This window comes from Canis lupus, chromosome 28 (assembly GCF_003254725.2).
Source record: "Canis lupus dingo isolate Sandy chromosome 28, ASM325472v2, whole genome shotgun sequence".
NCBI lineage: Eukaryota > Metazoa > Chordata > Mammalia > Carnivora > Canidae > Canis > Canis lupus.
This window is the reverse complement of record NC_064270.1, coordinates 10,363,651-10,390,054: the sequence shown is the minus strand read 5'-3', so window position 1 is coordinate 10,390,054 and position 26,404 is coordinate 10,363,651. Positions and strand designations below refer to the sequence as shown.

General features: G+C 36.9%; 2 protein-coding genes across 17 annotated transcripts in view; one reads left to right on the top strand and one right to left on the bottom strand.

The window, feature by feature from the left end:
- LCOR (ligand dependent nuclear receptor corepressor) overlaps positions 1–26,404 on the bottom strand; it is a 153,203-nt gene that overhangs the window by 72,903 nt on the left and 53,896 nt on the right. For 11 of the 16 annotated variants that reach the window (XM_049103504.1, XM_049103505.1, XM_025466758.3 and 8 more), the window contains 2 exons: positions 6,216–6,281; positions 5,801–5,880 (listed from right to left, as the gene is read on the bottom strand). The exons of 2 other annotated variants lie outside the window; for them this stretch is intronic. In XM_049103504.1, the coding sequence (XP_048959461.1) occupies positions 5,801–5,880; positions 6,216–6,281 (146 nt within the window). The remainder of the gene's footprint in view (positions 1–5,800; positions 5,881–6,215; positions 6,282–26,404) is intronic. 3 more of the 16 variants (XM_035707670.2, XM_025466770.3, XM_035707668.2) reach the window with 1 other exon arrangement.
- LOC112672617 (60S ribosomal protein L30-like) lies at positions 11,066–12,884 on the top strand. The gene is made up of 2 exons (XM_049103417.1): positions 11,066–11,092; positions 12,458–12,884. Exons 1-2 carry the CDS (start codon positions 11,066–11,068, stop codon positions 12,845–12,847), a joined length of 417 nt encoding a protein of 138 aa, XP_048959374.1. The 3' UTR covers positions 12,848–12,884.

The following is a 26,404-nucleotide window of genomic DNA, read 5'->3' as shown; positions in this document are numbered from 1 at the left end:
AAATACTAAATTACTAAGAGTCTTATAACAAACTTTCTACTAGCACAATTATTTTATATTTTGGTGTAACATCGTATCTCCCATCATCCCTAGTGAGTAAAATATCTATGTTCTCTATTCTACAAGAGTTATCTCATTCTATCTCAGCCAGACAAGCACTGACATATGATAGATTTATTTATTACTTAGAAGTAGCCCATTTTTAGGAACAATAAATACTGAAAGCAATTTTTTATTCTTCCTATCTCTCCAACACCCTTTCACTAATACTGGATCAACTCTTCATACTATCAACACAATTAATAAAAGCCTCACAAAATGGTTTTTAGTAGATATAGAAAAGAATATAGATGCATATGTACATATATTTAAGTAAACATTTCCTCACTCAGACAACTGAGAAGACCCGAGGTAACAATACTCTAATACCAATGAAGACACCCAGTGCCTATACCTTGCTTTCTTATACAATTCTCTAAAATAAAAGAAACTGGGCAGCCCGGGTGGCTCAGCAGTTTAGCGCCGCCTTCAGCCCAGGGTGTGATCCTGGAGACCTGGGATCAAGTCTCCAGGATCAAGTCCTGGAGACGTTGGGCTCCCTGTATGGAGCCTGCTTCTCCCTCTGCCTGTGTCTCTGCCTCTCTCTCTCTCTCTCTCTCTCTCTCTCTCTGTCTCTCATGAATGAATAAATAAAATCTTAAAAAAAAAAAAAAGAAAAGAAAGAAAAGAAAAGAAACTAAGGTTCCTTGGAGAGATCCAGAGTTGAGACAGAGAAAGCAAAGATAAGTCTAGGATATTTTTTGGTGCCAAAAATAAAAGTGCTATCCAAAAAAGAAGAAAGAAACAAAACATATCAAAAAAGATGACGGGATCCCTGGGGGGCGCAGCGGTTTAGCGCCTGCCTTTGGCCCAGGGCGCGATCCTGGAGACCCGGGATCGAATCCCACGTCGGGCTCCCGGTGCATGGAGCCTGCTTCTCCCTCTGCCTATGTTTCTGCCTCTCTCTCTCTCTCTCTGTATGACTATCATAAATAAATAAAAGTTAAAAAATAAAATAAAATCGGAGGGTCCGATTTAAAAAAAAAAAAAAAGATGAGGAACCAACTTGAAAGAGCTCTCAATGGCCAAATCTAGGACAATTTGAACCACAAAATAAAAAAAATGATTGTAATGAATTATGATCCATAGAATAAGAATCCATGATTCCATATTGATAAACAAATAAATACATACATACAAAAAAGGAGGGAAAACTCTTCCTTAGAGTAGAATTCCAACTAATAGACGCAGAAGAAATAATAGAAAATCAACATTCGGTAAAAACTAGGTAGTAATTTTTCAAGCAACATTCATCAACGCATGCTAAAATTAGTAATATGATGAGAAACTAGTATGATGAGAAAGATATTTACAAAATCTCAAAGCACCTCTCCACAAGGTATATTAAGTATTAAATGGAAAAAAAAAGAAACCTTACAATAGAGAAAACTGGTCACCTTAACTGACTGATGAAAGTAAACTTCATTATATGCTTCCTGATAGGGTGCACTAACGATGATATACCACTCTGGAATTCTTGCCAAAAATGCATAACCTAAATTCAATCATGAGGAAATCATCAGACGAATCTAAATCGAGGGAACATTCTACAAATCAATTTGTCAGTATTCTTCAAAATTTATGAAAGGCAAAGCAAAAAATACTGTTCTAGACTAAGAATACGTAACAACTAAATACAAAGTGTGATCCTTGACTGGATCGTGGACCAGAAACATAACATTACTGAGATTACTAGCTAACTGTGAAAAGTTTACAGGTTAAATAATATAAGCTCCAACATCGATTTCCTGATTTTTAGAATTGTACTATGGTTACATAAGATGTTAACATTTGGAGAGTCGGCATAAAGGGTATACAGGAACTCTTTCTATTGTTTTTGCAATTGTTTTATAAGACTAAAATTATTTCAGAAAAGAAACTTAAAAAAAGTATAAAAGCCTCATGAGTGAATAAACATGGACAACTGTGTATATCTGCTTGTCAAATGTAAGCACTCAAAAATTAGCTATTAATATAATTCTCCCAGCCTTATTTAGTAAAGTTACTCATTTAGTAAATATTTTATATAGTGCCTACTATGTGCCAAACAAACAGAAAAGAAAGAAGCCAGCCCGTGAGGCAGGTACTAACAGATTCCTAGGCACAGCTGAGGTTGGTTATTTCAAATAAACTCATGTCCATCTACACTGTTATTCTCTCTTTTGAACTGAATGATTACAAGTTCTACTTTAATTCCTGCTCTACACTTTGTGATCCTGTTCCTAGTTATGTTATCAAAATGTACATATTAAAAAACATGTATCAAATTCTAGCCATGTGATATTACCTGTAACAGTCTCTGTGACCCTTCCAATTTCTTATTTTCAAAACTGGGATGCCTTTAACCAACTTTATACTATTGTTGTGAGGATTTAAATGGGAACAAATAAAAGTAACTGGCACATAGTAGATGCTCAAAAAAATGTTATTTCCTATCCCTTAAAAAGTGTATTTTCTAACCACTATAGGATCTTGAAGGATAGGTCAACAATTGTTGTACTAATTTAAAGGTGAACCCCTGTTCTATTTTCCAAAGAGCTTACTTTGGATTTACTTATATATTTTATAAAGTAAATATAGATAAATCGATAAGCATTTACTTTTATCCATTTTAACAGTTTCAGTATCCACTGAAAATCCAAAATGAAAAAATATGCATAACCTCCATTTCTTTCCCAATTATGAGGCCAATATTTCTAACAGCTTTCCCAAATATCTGGATATCTCACCTTGCCACCCTCAAACTCAAGATTCCACTATCTTGTTCTATGCCGCCACCTATTAGCTATTACCACACGCCACAAAGATTTCCTCCTTTTCCTCCTTTTTTGGAATCTTAAAGCCAGTGTTTAAAAAGTGCAAGCTTCGGGGATCCCTGGGTGGCGCAGCGGTTTGGCGCCTGCCTTTGGCCCAGGGCGCGATCCTGGAGACCCGGGATCGAATCCCACGTCGGGCTCCCTGCATGGAGCCTGCTTCTCCCTCTGCCTATGTCTCTGCCTCTCTCTCTCTGTGACTATCATAAATAAATAAAAATTAAAAAAAATAAATAAATAAATAAAAAATAAAAAGTGCAAGCTTCAAACCAGTGGATCTATTTATTTCCACATTCTAGTCCTTCTCAGATGAGATATTCCAAGTGCCTGCAAAGAGTTTCAGGTCAATCTCTTTAAATCTAACACAATTAGAGATACATATTTGACTATTTATATTTTCTAATAAGCTCTCTCTTTCCCTATTTTCCACTATAGGTGTTATGGCTGTCTCTGAAAAAAATAAATGACAAAGTTATGTAGTTAAGTGTCTAATGGAAAATACCAGCTTTGCTAGAACTAGCTAAATTGGAAATATTCCTTCTAACTAGGAAAACAACTAGAAGTTGAGGGACTAAAACAATAACAGCTGTGTTAAATGCCACATGGTTCCATGCCTTGCTTTATCTTCTAAAAATATTCATTTAATATTTTACCCTCATTCATACAATAGAAAACTCAATCATATTACAAGAATATACTATCTCAATTATTGAACATAGAAGGGCTTTCCTCCCAATCTTACCTTTAAAAAAGGTAATTAATATTTGCTCCTTCTATTTCACCAAAATGCCTATTAAATGACTTGCTCAACAGTCACAACATGCATGCGTGTGCACACACACACAGTTTTAAATGGTCAACTTCAACTTCACTGATACTTGCTTAATTTCTGGTCTTTCTCAAACCACATTAAATTTCAAAACACTCTCCACATTAATTCAATGACAAGAGACCATCCTGAATAATCACAATAACAACTTTTTCATGTAGTAAGAAAAGGATGCCACAAAGAACACTGAAAAGCTCTTAAACTGGCTTTCGGATTTTAAAGCAACTTGCCAACAATGGTGAATAACGTACAGTGGTTATAAAAGCTAGGGTAACAAAGAAGTATATAACATGGTTCACAGTCTTCAGAGGTTGACAATGTAGTCAAGAACACAAGACATAAACACAGAAAGCCAGGAACAAAATAAGGCAGACTATTAATTGACAAATAATTGTTATAAATACTACAACAGTGTGAAAGGTTGAAACAGCAATAAGAGCAGAGATACACGACTGATACTGACAGGAGGGTGGAAGCTTAAGCTAAGAGAAAGGGCAGGAGAATTTCAAGCTATAGAGAACAATTAGTATGCAATGCTGTAGTCTAAATAATAAAAGCATGTTGTTTACTACAAATGATTGAACCAGTTTAGCTGAAAGAAAACTGTATAGGAGACTTGTTGGGCAGCATTACAAAGAGAAATGGACGGAACTGTGGAGAGTACTGAGGCACAGAACATTAGGCTAATGAATCTGGAATACAATTAAAAAGTCACTGGAGACTGAGTGTGGGATAATGTTTCCACACTATGTGAAGGATGAAGGTTGGGGGGCGGAGTTTAAACTTGTAGCAGTGTTTAAAAGACTGAAGAAGGGACTCCTGGGTGGTTCAGAGGTTGAGTGTGTCTGCCCTGGGGGGCGGAGTTTAAACTTGTAGCAGTGTTTAAAAGACTGAAGAAGGGACTCCTGGGTGGTTCAGAGGTTGAGTGTGTCTGCCCTCTAGCTCACGTCGTGATCCTGGAGTTCCAGGATTGAGTCCCGCCTCAGGTGCCCTATGGGGAGTCGGCTTCTCCCTCTGCCTAGGTCTCTGACTCTCTCTCTCTGTGTCTCTCATGAGTAAATAAATAAATCTTAAATAAATAAATAAAAGAATGAAGAAAACTGAGAGAGACTAATCATGTTATTTCAATAATCTAGAAATAATGCTAAGTATGCACGAGGGTAATGACTGGAAAGAAAAAAGAATGAAACTCCATATGAGGGAAGAACTTCTAGGACCGGTCAATGATCCTGTTAGAAGTGTACAAGGGGGAGGAAGGAATTAAAAACATTTCCAAAGCTTTAAAACAGGGAGCAGGGGCGCCTGGGTAGCTCAGCTGGTTAAGCATCCAACTCTTGAATTTAGCTCAGGTCTTGATCTCAGGGTCATGAGTTCAAGCCCCACATTGGGATCCACGCTAGGCATGGTGCCTCCTTAAAAAAAAAAAAAGAAAAAAAAGAAAAGAAAAGAAAACACCAGGAAGCAGAAGTACCATAAAAAGAAACATACCATAGGAAACCATTATTAATACATGTTTCCAACAACTAAAATGTTTGTAAACCAAAACTCCATTTCTGTGTAACACAAAGCAATAAAAATAGAAACCTAAAGGTACGGCCTACTTCTACAATTGAATATAAAGAGCACTCATGTTCAAATATTATGAAGAAACATCTTATACTACAGCATAAACCACAGTTTGTCATAAATCTACATGAATTAGTAACTCCTTGATCCAGATCCATGTTATTACTCTTCTTTTTGTACAAATGACTCCCATCATTTGAATTATCATATATTTCATATTTAAAATACATTCAACAGTTTGAGATCTAGTTAATTATTCTGCTTGGTGAACTACATAAATAAAGCAATGTATGTTGGGATACAGATTTCTCAATAGGCTAATCAACGTACTACCAACAGTCTAAATAGCAAAACTGAGTTACTATCAAATCTTTTATAAGTATGGAATCATGTCTTCTTTTTCCTATAAATCCTCCAACAAAGTAATCAAATTTTGAAAAAATAAAAACTATAAAATACCATACTAGGTAAGTTATGCAAGTTTTTTGGTTACCTTTACTTTATCTCTTCTCAAGCAACAGAATAGACAATTTTCATCAAAAGTCCAATCAGAAATGCTTTCACGTTCACAGTCTGCAAAAATAGTTGGAATACTAAATTAACATTCATGAAAGGGAATTTTTCAAGAAACAAATGAGAATTCAAAAATACTTAACAACAACGAAAAACCTGTAAGTAGTAGACAGGTTATTTGTCTTAAAATTCTTAATAACTGCTCACTAGTTACTATATCTTATTAATATATATATTTACATTATCAACTAACAAAAAGATGCTTACAGGGATACAGATTTAACTCACATAAAGTTGAATAAAAAAAGAGAAGGAGATGTGAGGCTTAAATCACAAAAGTATATATATGTCACTAGGAAGAATTTGAATATTCCCCCCCCAAAAAAACTGTATACCTTTAAATAAACTGAGATCTTTTAATAATGCAGGTCCAAACAGCCCTTCAAGAATACTTTCAAACCCTGAAAGGATGAAAAAAAATCCATATTACAATAATACTCCCTATAGTACTGTAATATTAATCTGTTGCTAGAAAAACGATAGTGTATTTTTCCAGTTCTCAAGGACCCCCAGGTTATTACTGAAGGGATGCTGAGGAAAGAATGTCCATGACAAATCTAAAAGGAGCATTTCCATTTTTGTCCATGATTAACAAATTCAGAGCACTTTCAAGAACAATACAAAACAGACATCCCTGTAACCAATGAAAGAATGGAAATTCATTTTACAAAATACAAAAATTTTATTTTACAAATAGGATATCATTTACAAAATCCCAAATACCTTACATAAATGCCCTAACTCTATTTTTAAAAAGGCGACTTTCCCAATGAGAGTCAAATCATTCAAATTTTCCACATTCTACATTAATCTAAATAGCATGTTTCTGAGTATCAAATGAGATTATAAGTTTTTCAAGCTAGAAGTTTTTAAAGAAGAAAAAACCTCACCAAGAACACCTCTATCATACACAAAAAAGGTCATAACGTAGTATTTTAAAAGAAAAAGACCTTTGTAATTATTTCACGTTGCCATATTAACTACTTGCTGGTTCTTTAATGAAGGTACAACTCACTAATTATACACACAAAAAAAATCCAAAAATATCTAAATCTAAATATTTAAAATATTATAATCTATCAGTATTTAAAAAAAAAACTTTTCTGGGCAGCCCTGGTGGCGCAGCAGTTTAGCGCTGCCTGCAGCCTGGAGTGTGATCCTGGAGACCAGGGATTGAGTCCCACGTCGGGCTCCCTGCATGGAGTCTGCTTCTCCCTCTGTGTCTCTGCTTCTCTCTCTCTCTGAATAAATAAATAATAAAATCTTTTTAAAAAAAATTTTCTGATCTATTACTTCAAACATTGCTGAACAACTCAATGAAAAACAATTTAAAAATCTTGGCCATCTTGCTTTTTCCTATGGTTCATGAAAAGAAAAAGGAGGGAAAAGAAGAAAGGAATTAGATTATCTTTATATCACAGCAATAATGGATTAAAAGCAGTGGTTCCTAAACTATGGACCTCATTGGAAGCTCAAACAGTTACAAGGGATCCATGAATCCATATGTACTTAAAGCATGAGCCTCAGAAAGAATATGTCTTGTGCATTCAGTGTACATAGTACTTTTCAAACGCATAAAAATTTTATTGTAATTAAGAAAATACAGGAGTGCCTGGGTGGCTCAGTTAAGTATCTGCCTTTGGCTCTGGTCATGATCCCAGAGTCCTGGGATCAAGCACCTCATCAGGCTGCCTACTCGGGGGAGAGCCTGCTTCTCCCTCTCCCTCCACTATTCTCCCTACTTGTGCTCTGTCAAAAAATAAATAAATAAAATCTTTAAAAAAAAATACAAAAATGTTACTGAATTTCTAGTATGTACTATGTATTTTGGAGCACTATGTATTTTGTCAAATAGTCTACTATGACTTACAGGTTTATAATTTTTTTTTTTAAGGCCATAATGGAGTATCACTCAGCCAGCAAAAAGAATGGAATCTTGCTATTTGCAGTGACATGGATGGAGCTAGAGTGTATTCTACTAAGTGAAATAAGTCAGAAAAAGACAAATACCTTATGATTTCACTCACATGTGGAATTGAAGAAAAAAACAAATCAACATATGGGAAGGAGGGGGAAGGGAGGCAGGGAAATAAAACATAAGAGAATTTTCATGTGGGACGCGTGGGTGGCTTAGTGGTTAAGCATCTGCCTTCAGCCCAGGGCATAACCCAGAGACCCGGGATCCAGTCCCACATCAGGCTCCCTGCATGGAGCCTGCTTCTCCCCCTGCCTGTGTCTCTGCCTCTCTCTCTGTGTGTGTCTCTCATGGATAAATAAATAAAATCTTAAAAAAAAATAGTACGTTAATAATAGAGAACAAACTGAGGGTTCATGGAGGGATGTGTGCGGGAGATGAGATAGATGGTTGAAGGTATTAAGGATAGGGCACTCTCTTTGATGAGCACTGGATGTTTTATGTAAGTGATGAATCACTGAATTCTACTCCAGAAAACAATATTGGACTGTATGTTAACTGAGTAAAATTTAAATTTTAAAAAAAGTTTTACTCTTATGCTCAAAGGGGAGGGAGAACCACTAATTTAAAATACAGCCAGGTTAGATCCATACACAGCATTTCCTTACCACAAATACAATCACCATAAAGGGTCTGGGAGGGATCCCTGGGTGGCGCAGCGGTTTAGCGCCTGCCTTTGGCCCAGGGCACGATCCTGGAGACCCGGGATCGAGTCCCACATCAGGCTCCCAGTGCATGGAGCCTGCTTCTCCCTCTGCCTATGTCTCTGCCTCTCTCTCTCACTGTGTGCATATCATAAATAAAAAAATTAAAAAAAAAAGGGTCTGGGAGATAAAGGAGTAAAGATGGTCCTTAGAAACCGTATTTTATCTCATTATAAGAATAATAATAAAAAAAAATAAAAAAAAAAAGAATAATAATGCAGGGGCACCCGGCCAATTCAGTGAGTGGACCTTGATTTGATCTCAGGGCTGTAGGTCTGAGGCCCATGTTGGGTATAAAGATTACTTAGAAATAAGATCTTTAAAAAAAAATAAAAAAACACGGGCAGCCCAGGTGGCTTAGCGGTTTAGTATCGCCTTCAGCCCGGGGTGTGATCCTGGAGACCCAGGATTGAGTCCCACGTCAAGCTCCCTGCATGGAGCTTGCTTCTCCCTCTGCCTGTGTTTCTGCCTCTCTCTCTCTCTGTATCTCTCATGAATAAATAAAATCTTTAAATAAATAAATAACAAGAAAGATTGAAATTTTAGAATAAGTATAAATTCTTGAAAAGGCAAAATGTAAATGTAGCAAGAAATACTCAGAACCAAAAAAAAAAAAAAAAAAACAGCAAATAAAAGCTTTGAGAGAGAAAATTATAAAAGATAACAGAATTTGGAATAAGAAAAACGAATGAAAACTCCATCAATAACACAAAGACACTAACAAAAACTGAATCAGATATCAAAAAACCCTGAAAGGGGGCAGGTCGGGGGGGGGGGGGGCTCAGCGGTTTAGTGCGTTGCCTTCAGCCCAGGGTGGGATCCTAGAGACCCAGGATCGAGCTCCCTGAATGGAGCCTGCTTCTCTCTCTGCCTGTGTCTCTGCCTCCCTCTCTCTCTCTCTGGGTCTCTCATGAATAAATAAATAAATAAAATCTAAGAAAAAGAAAGAAAAGAAGAAAAGAAAAAGGAAAAGGAAAAGGAAAAGGAAAAGGAAAAGGAAAAGGAAAAGGAAGAAAGAAAGAAACCCTGAAAGGGAAAGACCAAAGGGAATCAAACAGGAAGAAACCTAGTATTTTAATCATAATTAATTCTAATCAGAAAAGCAACTGTAAATAGGTCACTCTTATATTGCTCCTATCTGTAACATACGTTAAACCTTACAAATATTGCCGATTACAAACTATAAAGCTATATTTTGCTTCTATTAACTGAATTTAATGCTACTCAGTTTTATTATTATTAAATATTGAATTTAGTAGTTGCATAGCAACAAGAAATGGCTCATGTGCTATACTTGACATTAACAAAAGGTAAATAAAGGAAGAATAAATGTATTCAAAATTTATAACATGATCTCACAGAAAAGCCATGAGATCAATAACAAAATGCCATGGAAAATTAAATAAATACTGAAAAAGACAGCTATGTCATTATGTTCAGTCACTAGGGCTTATAAAGCATCTTTATGTTATATGTTACATAAGGAAATATTAATACTTTTTGGACATAACTAGTGTCCAAAGAATTCCTGTCCAACATTACAAATGATCTCAAAGTTGGTCTCCAGTCTCTTCCTCACAGCAACCTCCACTGTGTTTTCAGACTATTCCTAAAACACTGCTTTTTGACAATCTGTTCAGAGAAATTCTACTTTATTTAAAAAACAAATCCAAAATTCTTAAGCCCAACAACCAAAGCTTCTTATAATTTGGCTCTGAACTACCATTAGAAGCCTGATTTCTCAGAACTTTGTTCTCAATTCTCACAGATCCATTCACATCGGTATTCTGATGTAGCTGGTCATCACTTCTAATTCCTAATATTTTCTCAAGCCTTTGCATCTTCTTCAAGGTACTCTTCAATCTGTTCAATAAATACATAAGTTTTATTCATTATACATTAACTGACAGCCTACTACCTATCAGGGACAGTGGTAGGCACTTAGGCAATGGTGAACAGACATGGTACCTGCCCTCATGAAGCTTGGGTTTCCAGTTTTCTTACCCTCAGAATTCACTTATCACTCTTATCTTTTAAATAAATGTCAATTGTTTATGTTTTGTTTTCCATCACATGTGAAGCGCTGTCTAATGCAAGTATTCTGTAAAATAATATTTGCCATAGGCTATCTAAACTTTTTTTTTCTTTTCTTTTCATACATTTATGTCTTATCTCCTCAAGGAGATTTAACACTCTAGGAAGGCTAGACAGGTTTTCCTGTTTCCCACATTTTTTTTTCTCTTATCCTAGGACTCTACATGTCTGGTTTTTAGCTTCTAATTTAATCATATAACTCTCAAAAACAAAAGATTAAAAATTTTCATATATTCCCTCTTCAACCAAAATCATACTCGCTACCCTCTTTATTTGTAACCAAAAGAGGAAATGCAAGTTACGAAAAATTAACAGGACAACATCGTATCAAATCATAATCAACTTCAATAAGCAATATAGTCTGTACTTCTGAAATAAAGAAAATATTATGGATGGAATGAAAAAATGGCTCATGAGTCTTGGGAACCTTTTCTCTGAGGTAAGAGTATAGAGATTAGCAGTTTGAGAAACAAAAAGGCACTCAAAGAAAACTAGGAACACAACAGAAAACTAGCAATTTTTACATCAAGGTCCTTGGTATCTTGTAAAACTTAATGCTTGGTGTAAAAGAGTTCAATATCTAACAGTATCATTTTATATAATACTAGTTTGGAGGTACTTGCTGGTAACAATCATCAACTAATACCCTGGTAAAGAGGGGACTGACAGTATCTGGAGTTCTTTGCTTAAAATTCAGGTATAGGGGATCCCTGGGTGGCGCGGCGGTTTAGCGCCTGCCTTTGGCCCAGGGCGCGATCCTGGAGACCCGGGATCGAATCCCACGTCGGGCTCCCGGTGCATGGAGCCTGCTTCTCCCTCTGCCTGTGTCTCTGCCTCTCTCTCTCTCACTGTGTGCCTATCATAAATTTAAAAAAAAAATTTTTTTAAAAATAAATAAATAAAATTCAGGTATATAACTTGCCATTACCACACTGAACTCCATTACAAGGGAACCCCAAAACAACTGAAAAGCACTAGATTGTATAATCATTTCTATTTTATCCAAGGTAATATAAGGCAAAGAACCCCTTTTTACAGATGTTCCCAGCTTTCCCAGTGTACTGTATAACCAAAGAAATGTGAATGGACTTCTACAGGTAATAAAGAAAAGCCAGGCTCCTCTTCTCATTACTTAAGGCAATCCACCTCCTCCCCAACCAGTGCTGGACAACTATGTTCACCAAGAGTTCTTCCTCTCTCCCTGAGCATCTGCTCTTGGCCCATGCTTTCTGAAGAGCCCATTTATGGCACACTTTTCACTCTCCAAATTACCAAGCACATGAACTAATGAAAAAAGTAAAAACCTGACTTGATACAATGAAGAGAAACAATAATCTAATTACAACTAATGGCCCAAACTGAAACAGAATTAATGAAGAAAAAAAATACTAGAACTTGAAGAAAAAGTATAAATAGTATTTCTACTGGGACCAGGGAAGAATATCTTTTTTTATTTTTTCCTTATTTTTTTTAAAGATTATTTATCTGACAAAGAGTGAGAGAGTGAGCACAAATGGAGTGGCAGAAGTAGCAGGACAGACTCCCCACTGAGTAGGGAGACCGACGTGGAACTTGATCCCAGGACCCTGGGATCATGACCTGAGCTGAAGACAGACACTTAACCAACTGAGCCACCCAGGTACCCAAGAACAGCACTTTAAAAAGACCATACCACTTTGAAAAAAGTAGAGAATATGTGCTTGGGAGAGAAGGAAAAAAGAAAAAACTGTCCAAATAACCAAATAGAGGTATTATACAGAAAAAATACATATAATAAATTACTAATTTAGAAAACTAACTTAAGGCAGCTGCTGTTGGTTGGGGCCATCCTGCATCTAAGGCAGGAAGATGGTGGCCGCAAAGGACGAAAAAGTCACTGGAGTTGATCAACTCTAGGCTCCAACTGGTTATGAAAAGTGGAAAGTATGTGCTGGGGTACAAGCAGACCCTGAAAATGATCAGACACGGCAAAGCGAAATCGGTCATCCTGGCAAACAACTGCCCGGCTTTGAGGAAATCTGAAATAGAATACTACGCCATGTTGGCCAAAACTGGTGTCCATCACTACAGCGGCAATAATATTGAATTGGGCACAGCATGTGGTAAATACTACAGAGTATGTACACTGGCTTTCATTGATCCAGGTAATTCTGATATCATTAGAAGCATGCCAGAACATACTGGTGAAAAGTAAATCATGCAAAATTTTTCTTTAATAAAACTGGCCACAGGGATCCCTGGGTGGCGCAGAGGTTTGGCGCCTGCTTTTGGCCCAGGGCGCGATCCTGGAGACCTGGGATCAAATCCCACATCGGGCTCCTGGTGCATGGAGCCTGCTTCTCCCTCTGCCTGTGTCTCTGCCTCTCTCTCTCTCTCTCTCTCTCTCTCTGTGACTATCAGAAAAAAATAAAATAAAAATAAAAATAAAAATAAAAATAAAAATAAAAATAAAATAAGCAAAAAACTGGCCACAGCTTGTTTTTGGTTTTTTTTTTTAAAGGAAAAGAAAACTAACTTTAAAAATATCCTAATAATATATAGTGAATCTAAAGACCCAGAAATCATGAGGTGGCCAGGACATTCAATAATGTAAAACATGATGGGCAGCCCTGGTGGCTTAGCGGTTTAGTGCCGCCTTCAGCCCAGGGTGTGATCCTGGAGTCCCGGGATCCAGTCTCACATCAGGCTCCCTGCATGGAGCCTGCTTCTCCGTCTGCCTATGTCTCTGCCTCTCTCTCTCTCTGTTTGTCTCTCATGAATAAATAGATAAAATCTTAAAAAAAAAGTAAAACAGGATTTTCAGAACAAGAAAAAGCAAAGAATATAAATATTTTAAAAATTTTTTGAAAAGGAAAGTAGAGAACAAGAAGAAAACTCCCTAATGCTAAATACTATCTTGAGTCTTCATATCAAGTGGGCTCTGAGGGCAGCCCCAGTGGCTCAGCAGTTTAGCGACGCCCTCGGCCCAGGGCATGATTCTGGAGTCCTGGGATCGAGTCCCACGTCTGGCTCCCTGCATGGAGCCTGCTTCTCCCTCTGCCGGTGTCTCTGCCCCTCTCTCTCTCTCTCTCTCTCTCTCTGTCTCTCATGAGTAAATAAAATCTTTAAAAAAAAAAAAGTGGGCTCTGAGAAATATTGGTGCAGAATACTCAAGGGGGAAAAGCATGTATACATAGTACTTTCCTGGTAAAATATCTCAATTTCAAGAATAAAAGTTTAAAAGCTCCAAATAAGGGAAGATTTTCCTTTTTCCTTAAGAGAAAAGGGATTTAGACTGTCAGTCATTACATCAGTAAAAGTAAATGCTAAAAGCCAATGGAAATATGTTCACAAAATTCTGAATGTAAAACAAAACAAAAAGAAAACAACATACTTTTTTAGCCAGTCTATTTTCAAAGGCATAGGTAAAAGAAAGAAATTACTGGATATGTTCTGATTTGAAAAGCAGGACAGCATTCACACTGGGGTAAGAGTTACTTAAAGTAGTTTAGCTAATAAAAAATGATTCAGAACAAAGACTTCCTAAGAAAACACTGTTTAGGGGCACCTGGGTGGCTCAGATGGTTAAGCATCTGCCTTCAGCTCAGGTCACAATCCCGGAGTCCTGGGATCAAGCCCACATTGGGCTCCCTGACCAATGGAGAGTGTGCTTCTCCCACTCACCTCTGCCCCTGCTCACTCTCTCAAAGAAAAAAAAAAAATCTTAAAAAATTTGTTTATATAAAAAATGGTAAGCAACATACCAGTATATAGTTAAGTACAAGAAATTTTACTAATACAGGGATTTGGTTTAATTTAAAAGATTCTTTAAATAGGTGAACACAATATAATTTTTAAATGAATGATTTAAGAATAACATCCCAAATTATTACAATGAAATCTTAGGTGAAGAAGTAAGAATAAGATATGCTTAAGTAAAGTGTATTAAGACCAAGTGTGGGGGATCCCTGGGTGGCTCAGCGGTTTAGTGCCTGCCTTCGGCCCATGGCATGATCCTGGAGTCCCAGGATCAAGTCCCACATCAGGCTCTCTGAACGGAGCCTGCTTCTCCCTCTGCCCGTGTCTCTGCCTCTCTCTCTGTCTCTCTCATGAATAAATAAATAAAATATTAAAAAAAAAAAAGACAAAGTGTGTATGTGGGATGAGGGATCAATGTGTAATAGTCATTCATCTTTGATGTTAAGGAAATGTAAACTTAAGATAAGTTTTCTTAAAATGAGTAAAGATGAAGAATTCCAAATCACCAGAAGAAATAAAGAACAGTAACAAAAAAAAAGGTCAACTACAAAAGTAAAAATTAAACAAAAAGCAAGCATACTAAATAAGAAACACAAAAACCAATTTCAGGAAGAATATCAAAGAGGTACACGTTACCTCCAGTAAATATTAATTGACTGGATTGAGTGAAAGGTTGTCACATAGGGTACAGCAATATGCAGTTTATAATGAGCTTAAAGTGACACATATGTTGAAACTGAAGAGGCAAAGATATGAGAAAAACAAGAAAGAAAGCAATAAATTAGGTGGCAATAACACTATCAGAAGAATTCAAAGATAAAGGCATAAAACAAAATAATAAAGAATTTTTTCTTTTACTAAATGGGTAATCTCTTTCATAAGTAAAACAGACCTGTAACTTTTTTCTCATAATGTCTCTCTGTTTGGGTTTGGTATCTGACTTCATAGAAAGAACAGATTTATTCTGTTTTTCTACTCTCTTCCTTAAAAGTTAAGATAAACCCACATGAGGGTCACCTGGGTGGCTCAGTGGTTTGAGTGTCTCCCTTTGGCTCAGGGCGTGCGTGATCCCTGGGGTCCAGGGATGGAGTCCCGCAGCAGGCTCCCTCTGCCTAGGTCTCTGCCTCTCTCTCTGTGGGTCTCTCATGAATAAATAAATAATATCTTAAAAAGAAAAAAAAAAAAAAAAAGATGAACCCACATGTAAAACCAACTGGGGTGTTTTCTTTGAGAGAAGAGCTGGAACTATTAAACTTATTTAATAGTTATAGAACCATTCGAGCTTTGTATTTCTTCTTGAGTCAGCTTTTGGCAAGTTATAGCTTTCTTTAATTTCAAAATATTGGCATGAGTGTTGGTAGTATTTTAATCCTTTTTTGTACTTGTAAAATATACATAATATAAAATTTACCATTTTAGCCATTAAGTATATCATTAAATATATTTGTTTTTACATCATCCATCTGCAGAACTTTTTTCATCTGGAAAACTGAAACACAATTAAACAATTACTCCCTAGTCCCCCTATCCCAGCTCTGCCAACCACCATTCTATTTTTTTTGTCTCTATGCATGTGACTACTCTACCTACCTCTTAAGTAGAATCTCACAGTATTTGTCATTTTGTGACTGGTTTATTCTACCTTAGCATAATGTCTTCAAGGTTCATGGATGCTGCAACATGTGACAGGATTCCCTTCCTTTTAAAGGCTAAATAATATGCCATTAATACATAGATTATATTTTCGTAATCTATTCATCTTATCTGTGGACATTTGGGTTGCCTCCTCCTTTTGGCTATTATACGTAATGCTATAAATCTCTTATCTTTTAAATCTCCTACTTTGTCTCCTTAGCCTTCAATTTTTGTAACAATATTTTTGTCTTTTATTCCTTGATCAATCTTGTCACAGTATTTTCTTATTCCCCACTACCCACCCCCAACTCACCTTTGACTTTTTTATCTTCTCTATCCTTTCTTTGTTTCCTGGTTAATTTTCTTTTTTTTTCCTTAAGATTTTGTTTATTTGAGTGAGAGAGAAAGAACACAAGTCAGGGAAAAGGCAGAAGGAGAGGGAGAAGCACACTTACCTCTGAGCTGGGAGCCCGACACTGGGCTCAATCCCAGGACCCTGGGATCATGACCTAAGCCAAAGGCTGGTGCTTAACTGACTGAGCCACCCAGGTGCCCCTGGTTCATCCATTTTCACTCTAAGTTTTATTATCTTTCTTTGTCTTTGGGTTTATTCTGTTGTTTTTTTTTCTAACTTACGACAGAAGCTTAATTCACTTATTTTCAGGTTTTCCTATTTGTGCTTTAAAGAAAACATTAAGTATAAGAATGATTTAAGAGAACTAATCCTTTAATTATTTTGTATTAAGAAGTAATTCAGCATAATACAAATGGAATGTTATTACAGTATGGATGGATTTCAAAGCCTATGCTAAGTGAAAACAGCCAGAAAGAAAAGACAATACTATATGAGATTCCATTTATTTTAAATATCCAGAAAAGACAAATCTATGGAAAGTAGGTTAGTGGTTTCCTACAGCTAGGAGTGAAAATGGGAATGACTACTACAAATGGACACCTTATTTCTTTTTTTTTTTTTTTTTTTAATTTATTCATGATAGTCACACACACACACAGAGAGAGAGAGAGAGAGGCAGAGACACAGGCAGAGGGAGAAGCAGGCTCCATGCACCGGGAGCCCGACGTGGGACTCGATCCCGGGCCTCCAGGACCGCGTCCTGGGCCAAAGGCAGGCGCCAAATGGCTGCGCCACCCAGGGATCCCCCCTTATTTCTTTTTGAAGTGATAGATACATTCTAAAATTTAATTTGGTAATTGTTACACAAGTCTGTGAATATAATAAAAATCACTTAAAATGGGTGAATTATAAGGTGTGTAAATTATATCTCAATAAAGCTGTTAATAATAAGTAATCTTGGGATCCATGGGTGGCTCAGCGGTTTAGTGCCTGCCTCTGGCCTGGGGCGTAATCCTGGAGTCCCAGGATCAAATTCCGCTTCGGGCTCCCTGCATGGAGCCTGCTTCTCTCTCTGCCTGTGTCTCTGCCTCTCTCTCCCTCTGTGTCTATCATGAATAAATAAATAAAATCTTTAAAAATAATAATTATAAGTAATCTTGATTGATAAATATCTGTAATGTTTTGGGGTGCGTGGGTGGCTCAGTTGGTTAAGCATTTGCCTTCAGTTCAGGTCATGGTCCCAGAGTCCTGGAATAAAGCCCTGCATCAGGCTCCTTGCTGGGTGAAGAGTCATCCTCTCCCTCTCTGACTCTCCCTCCTGCTTGTGCTCGCTCTCTCTCAAATGAATTTTTAAAAATCTTAAATATAAAAATTTTAATTCATAGTTACAGATTAAAATGTTTTAAAAAGTTAAACTAAGGGGATCCCTGGGTGGTGCAGCGGTTTAGTGCCTGCCTTTGGCCCAGGGCGCGATCCTGGAGACCCGGGATCCAATCCCACGTCGGGCTCCCAGTGCACGGAGCCTGCTTCTCCCTCTGCCTATGTCTCTGCCTCTCTCTCTCTCTCTCTCTCTCTCTGTGTGACTATCATAAATAAATAAAAAATAAAAATAAAAAAAATAAAAAGTTAAACTAGGGATCCCTAGGTGGCTCAGCGGTTTAGTGCCTGCCTTTGGCCCAGGGCATGATCCTGGAGTCCCGGGATCAAGTCCCACATCAGGGTCCCTGCATGGAGCCTGCTTCTCCCTCTGCCTGTATTTCTGCCCCGCCCCCATCTCTCATGAATAAATAAATCTTAAAAAAAAAAAGTTAAACTGAAATATTTATTAAAAGTTTAAAATTAAAGCAAGATCTGTATTTTAGGAGAACTAGGTTCTAAATTTATGACTAGGTAAAGTGAACCTTAAATTAGAAGTCAAAGTGACTATGCATTATCTTTTTTTATACAAAGCCACCCTAAAAGATACTATTTTTTAAATCTCACACATTTAATAACAAGAACCAATCAAGTATTATTACAGAGCTCAGTAGTGTGGGAATAGAGAATGTATTTAAAATATATGCCCTGCCATTAAGATTTACACACATTTCTGCTACCATGCATATACTGATAACTCTCCAATCTCTTATCTCTTGCCTCAGACCTTATTGCTAACTCCCTGTTTCATTCACATCATCACCAAGATATCCCAAATACCTCAGAAAGTCCAAATCAAAATCATTTCACTTCTTTTACTTCAGCTCAACCAGTGATTCCTCCTGTATTTCTTGCCAGAAAAATGACATCCCTAAACCCTTCATCCCAAATTATTCAGATTACAAATCTGTCTGTCTGATTCCATTCTTTCCCTAAATGAGTCATCAAGTCTTCCAGTGAGTCCTATTCATTCTAATTCAGAAAGATCTATCCAAATCTACTCTCCTTTCCATCCCTAAATTCAGGCCTTCACCATTTTTTCACCTTAATAATTACAGTGTATGTAGTTCAGAATATCATTGAGTCCTTAGCTGGCATCAAGCAAGCACTATATCAGGTATTTCATACACACTGTAACTAACAAAATCTCCAGAGGAACACTGTGAAGTAGGTATTATTACAACCTCATACAGATAAGAAAGTGGAAAATCAAAGAAGCTAATTTTTTTCATAACAACTACAAAGATGCAAAGCCAAGGTTTAAAACCAGGACTGTGATTCTACAACCCAGGCTCTTTTCAAGTCACCCGCTACCTATTAATAACCTAACTTTTCATTAATTTTACTATTCCAGCATCCCCTATACCACCAATTTTCAACAGAATCCATCCTTCACACTGCTGCCAAACTTCTTCCATCTTTTCTCAGTTTTAAGAACCTTCAATGGTTTTTAATACTAGTGAGGACTTCAAATTCCTGGATGACATCCAAGATCACTGACTGTCTAGTCTCAAACTACCTCTTCCATCTCCCTTGACACCTTTTCTATCTACATACACTATGCTCTAGTCAGACTTATTTATCAATTACTACATACATGTCAATGCTTCCATGCCTTTTAAGCATAGCATGTCCTCTGCCTAGAGGTTCTCCTACAACTCTCAATCTAGTTCATTCTGAGGCATCCTTTATCTCATCCCTCAAGCCCCAAAGTTAGGAACATCCTCATCGGTGCTACTTGCACTATTATAAACTATACTGTAATTATTTTTGGCAATTTTTAAAAAAGATTTTATTTATTCATGATAGACAGAGAGAGAGAGAGAGGCAGAGACACAAGCAGGCTCCATGCAGGGAGCCCAACGTGGGACTCGACCCTGGGTCTCCAGGATCGCGCCCTGGGCCGAAGGCAGGTGCCAAACCACTTGAGCCACCCAGGGATCCCTATTTTTGGCATTTTTTCCACTAGATTTTGAGCAAAGAACTGGAGTTTATTTATCTTTCTCTTAGTATCAGTCTATTCCTTAACCTATAGTCAATAAATGTTTGTTGAATGAATATATACACTTCCTAATTCCTATACTCTTTTATTTACCTGAGTGGTTTGAGATATTCTATTTAGAATGACTCCATTTTGGGATGCCTGGGTGGCTCAGCTGTTGAGCCTCTGCCTTTGGCTCAGGGCCTGATCCCGGAGTTATGGGATCGAGTCCCACACCGGGCTCCCTCCATGAAGCCTGCTTCTCCCTCTGCCTGTGTCTCTGCCTCTCTGTCTCTCATGAATAAATAAAATATTTTTTTTAAAAAAAGAATGACCCCATTTTTTGTCTGGCATGTTAAAGACCCAAAGAAATAGTTAAATAAAGTAAATAAAACAGAAGCGTAATTCGTATCTGATAAAAAAAAAGGATGATTTTCTGCTCCAGCTCAACTAAGTTCCCTGTATCTATGAACGAAAACCAGAACATAATTAATGGCTTGCTTTACTGGTCCATGAACAGAGATGACAGAACACGTTTTTCTGTACAAAGCTGTAATCACAGTAAAGACAAATAAATTGAGAAAGATGAGGTCCTGAAAAACAGCAGTATTACTACATTAAGAAGGGAAAAGGAATATGTATTGAGTAGCTGGAACATTACCAAAATAATTTCATATAATTATATTTACATATATAATGCCATAAATGAGATTTCAAGATGTTCAGTAACCAAAAGCACAAAGGTAGTAAGTAGCTAGGTCAGATGAATTTAAATCTTTGGAAATCCAAGGGCAGTTTGGGTTCATTTTTTCTGTTATATCAAACTGTCTTGGGTAGGGTAATTATGCTAAAAAGAAGCCATTTAAATGCAAATCTGAAGTTGATTAGGAATGAGTCAATTACACCAGGAGTTCACAATCTGTGGGCCACAATTCCTTAGAGGAACTCCGTCATTACAAGGTCAGTAAATCCATATGAGCACTGTCTGTAAATTAAATAAAAATGTGCTTGTATATACAGCCACTATTTCTCCAAACGCCATTATGCCATGAACAAAATACATAGTTCCTTAAAAAGCATTACTGAATTCATAATAGCCGTTGTCATTACATATTTTCTCAAACATACAAAAAATGTAATATAAGGTGGGAGACTGGCAATTTCTTTTGCTCTCTTGTTTTTTTAGGTTAAATAAAGTAAAAAAGGTTTTCAATTATCTGTGTCTCCTTTTCTTGGCGAATCATATAGATATCGAGTGTCTATTATGAGTCAGACATTAGGGATGCAGCTGTGAACAGTACAGACAATAGTTCCTATCATGGAACTTTGTAATTCTGGCAAGAAGACAAATGATATAAATGATGATGATCATGATGATAAATGTATGATAAGGAGAAGTAGAAATAGTAATGGTTGAAGAAAAAAAAAGCACAGTAAGGGGATAACAACTAAGTCTTGATAAACCCTAATGGATATGGAACACCGGGAAATGTTAGGCAGGGACTTAAGGAAGAGAATCCTTAGAGAGGTCAGGAAAAGACTTTAAGAAGCAACATTTTTGAGTACTGAATGAAGTGAGGAAGTAAGCCTTATAGATACCCAAGATAGGAACATTCTAGACAGGGGACAGTGCTGAAGCAGCATATAGTATGAGCTATTGTATATTTGGGAAAGCAAAAAAGCTGGAATGGTCTTAGCAAAGTGAGTAAGGTAGAAAGATGATGAAGTCAGAAATCTAGAGGTAAGATCCTGTAGGCCATAGTTAGGATTTTGAATTTAACAGAAGTCATCTAGTTTTACATTTGGGTACTGATGGAGATGTAACACGAACTTATTTAATTGTTTAAGATCACCAGGTGGGTGCACAGATAACGGATTATGAGGAAAACAACATTAAAGGACTATTATTACTATAGCTTTGGCACGAGATAAATGGTGGCTAGAACGAGTATGGGAGTCATGAAGGTAGAGAGCAATGGCTGGATACAAAATACATTTTGAAGATAAAACCAACTTGCTCTGATGACGCACTAGATATGGAATGGGAAGGAATGGTGTTAAAAACAGTACTTAGGCTTTTGGTTTGAAAACTGGGTGAATGGTAATGTAACTTCCTAAGACGGAGAGGATTAAAGGAGAAACAAGTCTGGCAGAGAGAAATCTCATTTATTTTGGACACATTAAATGTGACATGTGTCTTAGAAATCAAAGTGGATATGTGAAGGAGGCACCTGGATAGGTGTGTATGAAGTTAAAAGGATACACTAGGATTAGGATATAAAACTGGAAATCTCAAAGTAGAGATAGAATTTAGAGCCATAGAACTAGATGAGATCACATTCAGTTAATATGGGCAGATAAAATGAAAAGAGGGAAAAGGACTGAATACTGGAGTATTCCAATGTATACCAATTAGGAAGAAACAGAGAATGAAAATATGGCCAGGTCTCATTTATGGTTATATTTCCAGTGTCTGGCAAACAACTTAGTTGTAAACACTCAAAAAATACTACAGCTGATCTAAAACTAGCATATGACATGGAATTAATATAAACGCATATCATACCTCTCCACCTCTCATACAAGATGATCGTAAAAGGAAGTACATGAAAAAAAAAAAAGGAAGCACATGCCTTTCAATATAATCAAATATATTTCCTTAAATATTTCTAATATGCATTTTTTAAAAATCACTACTTTTTAACATATCTCTAACATACCTTCATATATAGCAGTACAAAAGAGCAAACTTTAATCTGGTTCCCACTTAAATAAGCTTCCATATTTTCCAAAATTTTAAATAACACCAAAATCTGAATTAGCCTTCATATTTATATACATATTTACATATAAGGCAAATTCTTTTTCTTTTTTATATATTTTTTAATGTTTTATTTATTTATTCATGAGAGATACAGAGAGAGAGGTGGAGACACAGGCAGAGAGAGAGAAGCAGGCTCCATGCAGGGAACCTGACATGGGACTCATGGGACTCGATGCTGTGTCTCCAGGATCACGCCCTAGGCTGAAGGCAGGTGCCAAACCGCTGAGCCACCCAGGCGTCCCCATATAAAGTAAATTCTTCATAGTCTTCTTCTGCTCAAAAACGTACAATGACTACATACACCCTGCAGAATAAAATCCAAACTATGAAGTTTGACTTTTAAATCATTCCAGAAATGAACCTTTTTAACACTGTCTCTCCTAGTTTCCTTCAAGCACACTCAACTATTCTGTTTCTTGAATACAACTTGCTTTTGCTTGTCTTAATCCCTCTTCTCATCCTGTTCCTTCTGTCTAAAAAGCCTTCTCTCAAATCTCAATAGTCTTGATCCTGCTTTGTCTTGAGGGCAACCGATCAAAAGCCCCTCCCAATTGTTATCTTTCCTTTCAATTGACTCCCAATATCCCTCACTTTATCTGTCCTGAATTTTCAACATGAATGCATATGTTTTAAGTATCCTACTGAATTCTACACCCAATGTTATAATGTTAATAGAATCAACACTTATACTCAGAAAGTAAATGACTAGTGGTTCTGGAGCCAGATAACCTAGGTTCAAATTTCTAACTGCCTTTTAACAGTTCTGTGGCCTTAGGTAAGTTGTCTTATTTATTCTTCACATTTCTTGGCTATAAAATAGTTTTAACCTAAAAAAAAAAATTAGGATAATCAAATATTTTCAAACTGGAAGACTATCTGAAACTGTAGTAGAAGCACTATATTACAAATAATATAAGGAAAGGAAGGAGTGTTCGAGGAAGGAAAGAAAGGAAGGAGGTTGTATTTTAGTGACTCCTCTTTTTTTTCCCCTTAGGATTTAAAAGACAGCTACATGCAACTATAAGTTTATGTTGACGGGTGTGAAAATCAACATGGAAAACTGGAAAATACAATGCCACATTTCTACCTAGGAGAACGGGCAGCTAGCTAACTGTACTTGGGAAATAGGGGAAAGGAAGATTACAGATACTACCTAGATGTTGGTAAAGTTAAAGAGTATATTAAAATTAATGCAAAAAAAATTAATGCTAATCATCATAGCTTATGTAGGAGTAGACTTTCTAAACTGCCGGGGAGAGGGAAGGAATCTGTCAATGCAACCATAGTCAGGAAGAGGTGGGGTGAAAGTTATAGCAAAGCACAGGAAAAAAGATGGCAGGACAAGTAGAAAAAGAATGCTAAAGTTGAACTTTTATTAAGTGAAGGGTATTCAATTTTATGATTTGTTGTGATGTGAATCCTGAATCTTTATATTAAATCTTTTTCATTTGAAAAAAATTAACTTAGGGACAGCAAGCACCAACAAAGGCAACAGCTCTTTTTTTGCCCACAAGTCCTGTCCCTATGCTTTAAGAAAACCATCATTTTTGCACCAGAAAGAGAAAGAAAAAAATTAACTTATGTTGCTGGGCATATAACATATAAAGATGTAATCTGTGATAATAACAGCATAAAATAAGGGGACAGAATTACATAGGAACCAAGTATTTTGTATACTATTGTAACTAAGTTGTTATTAATTTAGAATAGAATTTTATAAATTAAGATGTTAATTATATATCCCCAGGGTAAGCACTAAGAAAAAAACCATAAAACCGAAAAGGATGCCTGGGTGGCTCAATGGCTGAATGTCAGCCTTCAGCTCAGGTCATGATCCTGGGGTCCTGGGATTGAATCCCACATCGGGTTCCCTGCACGGAGCCTGATTCTCCTTCTGCCTACGTCTCTGGCTCTCTCGCTCTCTCTCTCTCTCTCTCTCTCATAAATGAATAAAATATTTTTAAAAACACACACCAAAAAAAATACAGTAAAAAAAGGGGGGGGGTTAGAAAAGGTATACCAGAAAGTATATAATGCAAAAGAAAGCAGTAATGGAGGGTTTTGAGAACAAACTGATAGAAGACATGTAAAAACCAGCAAAATGACAAAGATCCTTAACAGTAATTACATTAAATATAAATGGACAGATTAAGCTCTCCAATTAAAAGGCAGAGATGGGTAGAATGGATAAAAGAAACACAATCCAACTATATGCTGTCAACATGAGACTCACTTTAGATCCAAAGACACCAAGACTTTGAAAGTGAAAGAAGACAGTACATGAAAATAGCAAGAAAGAGAAATGGACTGCATACACTGATATCACAGAAAATATATGTTAAAACTCATTACAAAGATATATAATAAAAGAGTCAATCTATTAAGAAGATTTAACGATTAAAAACATAAATGCACCTAACAACAGAGCCCCAAAACCTATTAAACAAAAAAAAATGATAAAACTGAAGAGAGAGGGATCCCTGGGTGGCGCAGCGGTTTGGCGCCTGCCTTTGGCCCGGGGCGCGATCCTGGAGACCCGGGATCAAATCCCACGTTGGGCTCCCGGTGCTTGGAGCCTGCTTCTCCCTCTGCCTATGTCTCTGCCTCTCTCTCTCTCTCTGTGACTATCATAAATAATAAATAAAAGGAAAAAAAAAAAAAGCCCAAATTAAAAAAAAAAAAAAACTGAAGAGAGAAACAGCTCAATGATAATTATAGACTTCAGCATCTCACTTGCAATGGATGAAAACAGGTAAAAGATACAAGGGAAAAAGGACTTGAACACCATCATAAATCAACCTAAAAGACATAGATTAGAATCAAGAATTGGGGAATTGGAAAATTCACAAATATGTGGAAATTAAACAACACATTCTTTTTTTTTTTTTTTAAACTTTAAACCATATGTAACCTGAAATTTCCTGCTGTATGAATGATTTTTTTTTTATTTTATTTATTTATGATAGTCACACAGAGAGAGAGAGAGAGAGAGAGGCAGAGACACAGGCAGAGGGAGAAGCAGGCTCCATGCACCGGGAGCCTGACGTGGGATTCGATCCCGGGTTTCCAGGATCACGCCCCGGGCCAAAGGCAGGCGCCAAACCGCTGCGCCACCCAGGGATCCCTAAACAACACATTCTTAACCAATGAGTCAAAAAAAGTAACCAAAATGAAAATTAGAAAATACAGTAAGAAGAATTAAAAATAGCCACAACATGCCAAAACATATGGGATGCAGCAAAAGCAATGCTCAGAGGAAAATCTACAACTGTGAACACCTTCATTAAAAAAGAATATCACGGGCTCCCTGGGTGGCTCAGCAGTTGAGCGCCTGCCTTTAGCCCAGGAAGTGATCCGGAGTCTGGGGATTGAGTCCCACAACAGGCTTCCCGCAGGGAGCCTGCCCATCCCTCTGCCTCTGTCTCTCTCATAAATAAATAAAATCTTTAAAAAAAAAAAAAAAAAGAGTATCACAGGGCAGCCTGAGTGGCTCAGCGGTTTAGCACCACCTTCAACCCAGGGCATGATTCTGGAGACCCTGGATGGAGTCCCATGTCGGGCTCCCTGCATGGAGCCTGCTTCTTCCTCTGCCTGTGTCTGCCTCTCTCTCTGCATCTCTCAGGAATAAATAAATAAAATCTTAAAAAAATAATACCACAAATCAATAACTTTATACCTCAAAGAACTAGAAAAAGGTGAAGAAACGAAATGTAAAAAAGCAAACAAAAAAAAAAGGCAATAATAAAGGGCAGAGATTTTAAAAAAGAAAAAAAATCAGTAAAAACAAACCTTCTTTGAAAAA